Raw genomic sequence first — 10,467 nt, forward strand, 5'->3', positions numbered from 1 at the left:
ATCCTGAACAACTTTTGTCTGAACAATTTTTTTGTACAATATCACTATTCTGAGATTTTTTGGTAAATAGATTAAAATGGCCCACCCTGTATATATATATAAATAAAAGGGAGTTTCAACGATTGTACTAATCGTCCTTATCATCGACGCTCTTGGAGGTGCCAAGCTTTCACTTGCTAATGGCCTAAAAAGCATCCCTGCGTGTCAACAATATGCTAAAACACTTGCGGGAAAAATGCAGAAGGCGGTAGTCCTTGGGCCGCTCTGTGTTCTTAGGGTCCACGAGGCTTTCGCTGGATCGTCGCATTGCTTCCTTTACAGACTGTAACCACCTATCTCACGGCCGTGAGACGTGGTTGTTCTAAAATTTTCTGCAAATAATATTGTTAAGTACAGTTAAATGTCATCTGAAACGAATAAATAATTTTGTTTATAAACGCGTTCTCAACAGTGAAACATTCTTGTAGCACTTTATACTACAGGCACGGCTCTTTTTCTGACAAGCGGTGAAAAAACGCTTAATTAGTATATAATAGCTAGTCGAATACACAGCCACACAAAAAAAGTCTGGTACTTTTGACGAGACACATTTATTCCTATGTATTTTGATCTGCTGAATCTGAATCCGCGGTCAAAATAGCACCTTTCACAATTGGTTTTGTACCTAATCTCAAAGAACGTATTTTTTAGTATATGGTGGTGAAACATGGTTTTATTATATATTTCAAGCTGCTGTATTCATATATGGTATCAGTTCAGTGATATAACTAGAAAATCTGGAACACAACCTTGAAACAAAATTGTCTGAGCGGTGCTTTGCAGGAGAAAATTAGATTTGTGTACTTCCAGGAAACAAGTTCGATACGTAAGTCAAGTAAGCGTTTGTTTTGCATGAATGTACTCTCTGAATCAAAATCAGCGAATTCTCACTTATTCCTCAGTAGCACACTTTACACTGATGAATCAGTAGAATTTCTAGTTGTTGACTAGATAGTCCCTAGATGAAGTGGCTTTTATATATAGTTCTGCATACCACTGACTTTCGATGGAAGAACAGCTATTTGTTCTTATTATAACGCACTCTTTTGGATTCGAAAGATCTTCATAGAGGCATTTTTCTTTTGTTCTGAGGTAAATCTCTTTTTAACATCCAATAGTGGTCTGCCATCATATTTTCATCCCATTTGCCTTGATATCTTTGTTCCATCACTTTGATGTCTTGGTGGAACCTTTCGCCCTTTTCTTCACTGTAGTCCACAAGGTTTTCAGGGAAGTACTCAACATGAGAATCAATGAAATGTAGCTTCAAACTCATCAAATATTTCAATTTTTTGAAACTATCGATCATTCTCGAGACTTGATTTTTCCCAAGACGATTTTGATATTGCTGTAATTTTCATTGAGTTTTGTTGAATGAGCTATTGGTATCGATGCATAATCGTTTGCGTTGTGCAATAAGACAGCTTTCAGGTTTCGTTTGGAGGTCTCTATGAATACTCTCCATTCTCCATATTTGTAAACTCCTATTTTTATTTCGTTTATAAGTCCATTAAAATTCGTGCAATGGACTGAAGACAGTTCTCGATCAAAATTAAAGTATATTCGAAAATTATGTTCTCTGTTTTGATAAACACTTGAAATTGTCCCTTTTTTAAAATTTCCTTTTTTCAAAGCAGAAGCAAGGTATTTAGCGCAATCTTTAGCTAATCCTAAATCTCGAATTGAGTCATTTAATGCCTTTTGAGACCACCTCTCTCAATGTCTTGTTTTTGTGTCATATGTAGTGTACTCGTCATCAGATGCTTTACATTCAATGTTGAAATTTAAACTGCTGCTTGTAAAATAGTCTATCTCATGTTCCAGAACTGCCTTCTTTTTTTCGCATCGTTCAAGCAGACGTAGCAATCCATTTTATTTTGCGGTTTTTCCCAAATTGCTGGTACAATAAACATCAAGCTTGCATTGTTTTTACTTTCTTCGCATTGGTACAACATTAAATTTGCATCAGAGCATATTATATGAGGAGTCCAACTTTCATCTCGTTCTGGAAATGTAATGTTGAAGTATTTTGCATACATGTCCCGAATTTTCCCTGTAATGTTCTTCCAATATTTTGGGATTTCGTATTTTGTGCAAATGTAACAAAATTGATTCTGATTGTTTCCACAACTATGAGTTTTTTTCAAGTTTTTTGTTTTGGAAACCATAGTAATTTCAATCCACGCACGTTAAGGATCCTGGCTCGATCGCAGTTGAATCCACTATCATAGGGGTGATAACCTTCATACCTCCCCAGGGCTAAGTATGAGGGATTTAAGGCTATGATGAGGACAATGTCAACTCATCTCCAGACACACTATAGCTTCCCCAGTGGGCACAACATTTTAGAACGTAATTGGAACGTTCTAAAATCGTTTCTTGGACGTACAAGTCAAAAAACGTCATTTGAACGTTTTAAAAACTGTCCTAAGTCAGACCAAATAATGTTCTAAATACGTTTTATGTTCGAAATACTTCCTTAAAACGTCTCTGGAACATTGTATGTTTATGGAACGTTATATGGACTGACTTAGGATATTTTTAAGCCGTACTAAAGATGTTCTTTAACGTGTGTGCCCACTGGGTCATTCTCACACTTTAACGTCCCCCTGCAGCGTAGCTCGCCTTCGCTGGCTTCGTAACTGACTGGGCTGGAAGGTAAATCATTCTACACATCTTTTTTCAGAGCAGTTTTCATTACTTCCAGTACCTAGCGCAGTAGCAGGTATTGACACTTAACATTTAGTGAATTCAATCTATGCAAATAGATGGACACTCTAGTCCGAAGATTTATGATTGAATCATAAGATAAGAGGCTCAGAACTCATAGTTCAGCAAAAACGCAGTAAGCTTACGTACGATAAATATGATGAGAAAGACTTCTTAATGATAAAGTTGTTGTAAAACAGTATGTTCTTGGAATAATGTAACAGATTTGTTCATTAATAATCAGATTTGGCTTAAAAATTAGGTTCTGCAGCTCAAAATCCATACAAATGCAATGCTGGATTACCCGTTGCTTCTGAAAGAATTTTTTTGAGGTTATGTCATAGCAAGTCATATGTAAGTTATATAACTAATCTGGCCCTATTTTTGGAACCAGCATTTTGAATCCATTGAAAAAACATATTTTTCCATCATACATTCCAATATACGATTTTTTGATTCAAAAGTAACAGGCTTTCTTTTTGTGGCTGTGATATTGACACTTAGCTTCTGTGGATTTTTTGCGCTCGCGGGCTTTTCCCCACACATAATTAACGTCACGTCAAACTCCAGTCATGTTAAATTTCTCTCAGATTGTGTAACAATGCCAAAACGGGTACACACAACAACTTCTCCCAATCCGATCATTCTTCGGAAAGATCGTAAATCATAAATCGCATTGGATCTCTCAAGAGAGGGCGATGGTTGGGGGGGGGGGGCTCCTTATCCCCACCTAATCTTTTTTACACTAGGCTTGCGAAACTGCGTGAGCCCGTTAGTGTATATAGCGTAATGTTTCATAGTATTAAGTTGGCTTAGCATAGGTTTGCACTCAGATCCGCAGTTTTTTGTACGCAATTGTAAAAAGTTCACTTATCGCGTTTCGAAGGACCATGTAAATTGATGCACATACTGATCGTGTTTTCTCTAAAATTGGTTTATTCTTAGGGAAAAGGTTTTCGTATAAATTTCCAATTATCGAGATGAATACAGGATTTATTATCTCAAAACAAGTAATCGAATGATCTTACATCATTGGAAGTTGTTTTTATACTGACTTCGTGTCTCGGGTCACAAGACTTCACAAGTGTCAAGGAATCCCGAAGTGGGGCTAACATAAACAAATGATATAGTTCGATGAAAAGGCATGGAGAAACATATACCAATACAAAAAATACGTGAACATAAAACATAGTCCACTTTTGAGCTGGTACAAAAATGACAAAATATTTGAAATACATTATTCAGCTTATACACTGCGAAAACATTGTGTGTGTTTGTCTATGCCCTTGCGTTCTACATTTTGAGTAACTGTCCAGCAAAATTTCTGCTGCTGTTTATTCAGAATGCTATGCAATTTTTTGAATTCTTCTCAAATGTTTTATAATTTAAAAATAATTATTCATCACACTTCAACAAGGAGGTTTTAAAACTTTAATCGTTGACGAACTGTAAGCGACTAATTCTTTCCGTGTAGATTTTAGCAAGATTTAAACATTATCTTAATGAAATGTTTCAATTAAATACAAACTGAAAATATTCTAGATTAATTGATCATAGTAGAGTTGTCTTAATACTGAAGCTTAGGTGAACGGAAATTGAAGCTTGCAGTTTAATGTCTCTATTTAGTAAATGTAAGCAAAACTTGTATTTTTTTAAAAAAATTATAGTGAAAAACATATCTATTTTTTACGCTCTGTTCAATTTTGTTCGCATTGTTTTATTTTTTAAAGAGAACCTTCTCTCTAACTTAATTATCGAGCGTGAAGTGCGAGTGACGCAATGAGAATGCGACAGCGTAGCGAGCATATTTTTTCACTGAAAATTTAACCATTTTTGTTAAAGCTTGATGTATTTTGTTGAAAATGTTTTAAGAAATTTCCGTAACTTAACCGTTTTTTCAGCTCCTCCAGGGCTACCGTTACGGAATTTTCTGTAATTCTAACCCCTTTCCCAGCTTTTTTTGGGCTAAAGTTACGGAAAATTCCGTGACCACAGTTTCTTTTTCGAAACATTTTTTGCTGACCCTAGGAAGTTATTAATAATTCAGAGATGGGACTCTGAACTAGGTAAATATAAAGAAACACTTTTAGAGAAAAATAATTTCTAGAGCCATAGATATTTATAGAACAATAAAGGAAATTGAAATTTTTTTCCCAACCTGAAGTTTATAACTTTCTATAATATTTATTGTTTTAGAAATACAATGTCGGTCATGACTAACCTACGACTTTCAATAAGAAGGACAACAATTGTCACTTGACATGTTGTTATAAATTGTTGCGTCTATTGTCAATTTTTAGAATACATACTTTGTCGTTTAATTCCAGATTCCACGATGGGATATGTTGATGCGTTTAGCCTAATAGGCCTTGAAGTAAAAAACGGGAAATACATTTTGGAGAAAACTGGGAGAGCAGGCGTAGAAGTTATGTTCGGAGTCAGTAAGTTGATAAATATGTATACTACAATAATGATTCAGATTAGTTCCGTTTTTAGAAATATGCGTAAAACAAGGAAGTGGTTGTTTCAACATCATAATTTTTTGCACTTAAACAACATCTTTAAAAAAACAGTCTACCTAAAAACCCAATGCATTGTATATTTAGAACGAGTTTTTTAATGAGTACCATCTTATGTATATAAATTCTCATTATAATTGTGAAAAGTGATAAAATCCATCCTCTTTAAGTAAGGATCCACATATTCTTGTTGAAGTGTAAGATTCATTCAATATTTATAAATTAATAGAATCTGAACTGTCATTTTTAGATCAGGAAGTGAAGGGAGCATATATTGTTTTACAAGCATTTACGCAAGGTTTTTCAACTCCATTTCCCTGGCCTATCATGGATATGTGCGGTACAGAGCCAGGCTTCTGTCCTTTTGTTGTTGATGATTTGTTCTACTACGTTGATTTTTTGGATCTCACGTTATGTCCTGCCAATGTGCGATGATACGTACTCACTAATAAGTAGGGTGGTACAAGTTCTCTCTCTCGAATTTTCATGCATAACGTCCGGAATTTGTATTCAAATACACAAAAAAATTAACCCGTTTAAAAAAACGATATTTAGAAGTGGAGCAGGCCCCATACATTTTAACACGTATTTTCTATTGAAAACAGACAGTTTGGTAAATTTGATTAAGAATCGTAGTAGAAGGTAGGGTCGAGTTAGACCGCCAGCCATTAAGATTGTGGATAAAAGGAGAGGGTGGTGGAAGGCAAGGTTGAGAAGAAGGGCCGTTAGGGGAGAGGTTGACATAGAGTGAGGAGACGATAGAGAATTATTAGGAGCAGTTGGAAAAGGTAAGCTTTGAAGGTGGGTTTGTGGAAGAGACATGGGAGAATCTTAAAGAGAAATTGAAAGGGTGTATACAAAAGAAGGTATTTAGAAATAAGAATAAAGGAATGGTGAAGTCGTTGTGGGACAGGGAATGTAGAAAGATGAAATGAAAGGTAAAAAGGAAGTACAAGAAGTAGAAAAAAGGAACTTCGAAAAGGGTGGAGTACGTAGAAATGAGGAAGGAGTTTAGGTTGATTTAAAAGAAGAAAGAGCAGGAAAATGAGAAAGATCTAGAAGAGGATTAGCGAAGTTTTAAGATAGAAGGTGACGTGTCGAAGTAAACAGTAGGTTTCAGAAACGTAGGGTGGGGATAAGTGAGAAGATAGATGGGGAGTAGCTGAATGACGAGGAGATAGAGAAGCAGATAATGAAGATGAAATGGTCTATTTTTAGCAGGGCTACACGGGGTATAGAAAGAAATGGTGGCTGCTTAGCATACAAGAGGTAAGGGATAGGTTGAAGTATATATTTAAAAAAGTATGGAAGGGGGTGGAATTCCCAAGAGGGTAGAGGGAGGAGTCGAGAGAGGTGTTGGTGGATAGTTTGTGGTGGGAGCACTGTCGACAATATTTACGTCTTGCAGTCTGTTGTAAATAGAGAATTAGCTAAGAAAGGTTCGAAATTATACGCGTTTTTTGTGGAACTAAAATGCGCGTTCCTTTCGGTGGATAGGAGGACATTGTGGGAGCCGATGGAGGCGAAGCGAGTGGAGAGAGGTCTGGTATGAAGGGTATGGGAGGTACATTAAGATATATAGGGTGAGAGGAGGGGAGGGAATTTCAGAGGGTTTCTGGATGGATAGGGGGTTGAGGCAAGGTTTTGTGTATTTGGGTTTCTGTTTCGGAGGAATGGGGTAGTGGATGGTCATATTAAAGAGAGAGAGAGCAAGAGAGAGAGAGAGAGAGAGAGTAAGAAGCGCAAATGTGGTCATGAGGCAGAAGTGAGGATTGGGAAAGAAGCTGTTCACAGATTATTTTGAAAGAAATATAAAATTGTTCGATTCTCTAGTGATGAGTGTCTTATTTCATGGAGTGGAGTCGTGGGGGTGAAAGCAAAGTGAGGAGGTAAATAGGATACAGTAGATGTATGTATGTAAAGTGGACAATAGGGTTGGCAAGGAATACACTTAACAGTATGGTCAGAAGGAAGACAGGAAGAACGAGTTCAGGGATTAAAACGGAGAGTCAAGCGGGTAAATATAAGGAGAAATTTTAGAAAGAGTGGGGCAGTAGGTTAGGGAGTGTTTGTGCAAGAAAGAGAAGAGGACTAGAGGTAGGAAGGTGGAGGTTTAAGGGGAAAGGGATTTAAGAACGAATGGACTGAAGATGGATGAAGTGAGGAGTACGCACGAGGAAGGAAGGAAGGTACGAGTATATGACATGATTAAGATGAACGGCATGGAGAGAGAAAGCTGAGGTGGAGGGGGCTAACGGGGAGTAGACGATAAGGGAGTCAAGGTTTAACAGGAACTATGTGTGCACTATGGCAGAAGAGAGCGCAATATTTATGTGAGAAAGGAGAGAAAAGAAGTCAGGAGCTTATAGCGAAGATGAGGTGTGTTTGCATGGAGGATGTGTGAATTTTGCAGGAAGGGTGATGAAAGAGTGGAACATTAATTGAAGGAGGGTGACAACGTAGGAAGGAGTGGGTTAAGCATGGAGGTATTCATGTATGAAAGGGGCAGTGAAAAATGTAAGATTGTAAGTAGGAGAGAAAGTAGATATAAGAAAAATGTAAATATTTTAAATGGTAGATAAGTATAGAGTATTAGCTGTGGGAGCAAAGGTTGGCAATGCGAGGCAAAGCGGGCAAGTAGGTTCATGCGTGCGAGGCGTGGCGAAGCGAAAAAGGCTAAGCTGTAAGGGCGCGCGGTCTTAGAGATAAGGTATAGATGGATGTTAGTTTTTAAGAATTAGTTGTAAGAAAATTGATTAAAAAATGGAAGTGCAAGCAAGTCAATTTTTTAAGGCCAGCAGGCCAAAAATTAAACGTTTATCTAGTCCATATATTAGGCAAATCCAGTGCAAACTCACCATTTCTCTTCACAACTAGCCACAGAATACGAATAAGATATTACTTTTTAAATATCCACCCCATAAGTCTGCTTTATAGGGTCCCAAAACAACACCATAAGGATAAGACTGGGTTTCGCGAGTTTTTGTCGCTAATTATGATTTTTTGTTGTTTTTGCAATGCAAATTATTTCCGATATACAAAATAGTATTTTATAATGATAATTAGATGTGTACATAAATTTCTTAAACAATTAATTATTGTTTTCAGTAATTTTATCTTAGAATCGAGTTAAAAAGTCGCGGTGTTTTAACAAAATTGTTCACTTTTTGTTCAGTTGTTTAAAAGTTAATTCATGTTAGAAAAATAATTGCTAAAACACTTTAGTATTATTGTAAATAATGTTCGCTTAGAGTTATGCTAGAAAATTACATTTTTTTACATTTTTTCACTTTTTGTGAAATTATCAATTAGAGTGAGGTGAAGAATTTATTATTATTGTGAATAATATTCGCAGTAAAGCTAATAGAATTATTTGTTTAAACAATTCATTATTATCGTTGATATAGTCTAATTTGAATAATGCGGTATTTTTTCTACAAATTTTCAACTAGTGGTCTACTTTTCATTTGGAGTGGGTTAATAATCCATTAAATTTTCTATAACAATAATCATTTTTTAAATAGCATTGCATTTTGTACGTGAATTATTTTTGCTCTTTTCCCAATATGAAAAAAAATTATTTAAAAAAAGATTCTATCTTACACAAGAGACAAAAGCAAAGAATGAAATAATTAGGAGAAGGTGGGGACAAGGTTTTTAAATGACTGTAAAAGGTTTGTTTTGCATCACAGCGAGTAGTTTATTGTAAAGTGTAGAAGAAAAATTCGAAATCGCACATATTTTAGTATTAAAAGAAGATAGCTATAAGCAATAATAATTTGCTTAAACAATTCATATAAAGATCTAATTGTCAGTATAAAGTAGCATTTTATGTATTAGAACAAATAATAAATAAATCATAATTAGTACCAAAAACACGCCAATCACATTTTTAACTTATGAGATTTTTTTGAAACCCTATAAAACAGACTTATGGGGTAATATTTCAAAAGTAATATTTTATTTATATCTTATGGCTAACTGTGAAACGTAATGTTGAGTTTAAATTTGATTCAATTAATATTGACGATAGATTTTTTTATTCGAAAAAATTCCCGGGCGGTATGCATAAAAAGTTGGGAAAAAAATCACGATATAATTTCGGATCACCCTACTACCCAATCAAACAAATTATCAAATTGATTTGAATTGTAATCGATACTTATTTTGCAGGGTGAGGGCATTATGCAGATAAAAGTACTAGACAAAGATAGTAATGCAGTTATAGCTTGTGCTGAGCTTCCTATAACAACAGCCTGTTAGTAAATTGTTTAAAATTTCTACTTACTTATATGTTACTTAACATTTCTTCTATATCACAATGTAATAATGACTATAAAAGTTTAAACTCTTTGGAAATAAAAATATATAAGTAATCTAATGAGATGATAATTATTTCCCTTTCAAGTTCAAAGAAAGCACTTCATTTGAGAAAGATTATTATAGTCTTATGGAGAACAATATGCATATCAGTACATATTTTTATACAATATGTCAATATAATGCATTTTTGGACTCACGCTTTTCACATATATTTGCCTTTCATATTTCTTAAACGATCATGTAAATAATAGATCCCATGTGTAAAAATGTCGTGGTGCTCTACCGTTTTTGTCTAGTTTCTAGACAGATTATCTAGTTTGATAAAACATAATTATTAACTTGAGATTAGAATCATTTTTATACAATGAGACTCAAATATATGTAGATTTTCCAGTTAATTAAACATATAAAAAAAGCTTCTGCACGTAAAAAAGAAAGAAAATGAATTCAGAAAATCTTGAACATGCGACGGGTATGGAACATTTGATGTGACGACGTAATATTTTGCTGTGACTTTAGAGAATTATTCTTTTTGCCGGATATGAATTTCAATCCGTTATAACGTATCATTTATTTTAATGAAGAAAAATACAAGCATTAAAAGTGTTCAATGTGTGAAAAAATCATTCTAAATAATAAAATTTAATTAATTATACTTGAAATTATGTCGTGATATAATTATTGTTTATATTTGTAAATAATAAATACGTTAGGCTCTATCATTGTACATGCATAGAATAAGTAATTATAATGAATTAAATACATCATTACCCGTGCATAAATTCCAATATGGATCTGATCGGGGCCAGATCTGGCAGAATTTGGCCCAAATCGGGCTATCTAGATGGGGCCAGACTCGAAATGAAACACGATGCCC

General features: G+C 34.8%; 1 protein-coding gene across 1 annotated transcript in view; it reads left to right on the forward strand.

The window, feature by feature from the left end:
* The window catches only part of LOC117168382, a 21,220-nt gene extending 11,604 nt beyond the window's left edge, over positions 1 to 9,616 (forward strand). Inside the window, exons 2-4 of the mRNA XM_033353990.1 lie at positions 5,076 to 5,189; positions 5,518 to 5,693; positions 9,441 to 9,616. Of these exons, the coding sequence (XP_033209881.1) occupies positions 5,076 to 5,189; positions 5,518 to 5,693; positions 9,441 to 9,530 (380 nt within the window). The 3' untranslated portion in view covers positions 9,531 to 9,616. The remainder of the gene's footprint in view (positions 1 to 5,075; positions 5,190 to 5,517; positions 5,694 to 9,440) is intronic.
* The last annotated feature ends 851 nt before the right edge of the window (positions 9,617 to 10,467 follow it).

Source organism: Belonocnema kinseyi, chromosome 2, assembly GCF_010883055.1.
Source record: "Belonocnema kinseyi isolate 2016_QV_RU_SX_M_011 chromosome 2, B_treatae_v1, whole genome shotgun sequence".
Lineage (NCBI taxonomy): Eukaryota > Metazoa > Arthropoda > Insecta > Hymenoptera > Cynipidae > Belonocnema > Belonocnema kinseyi.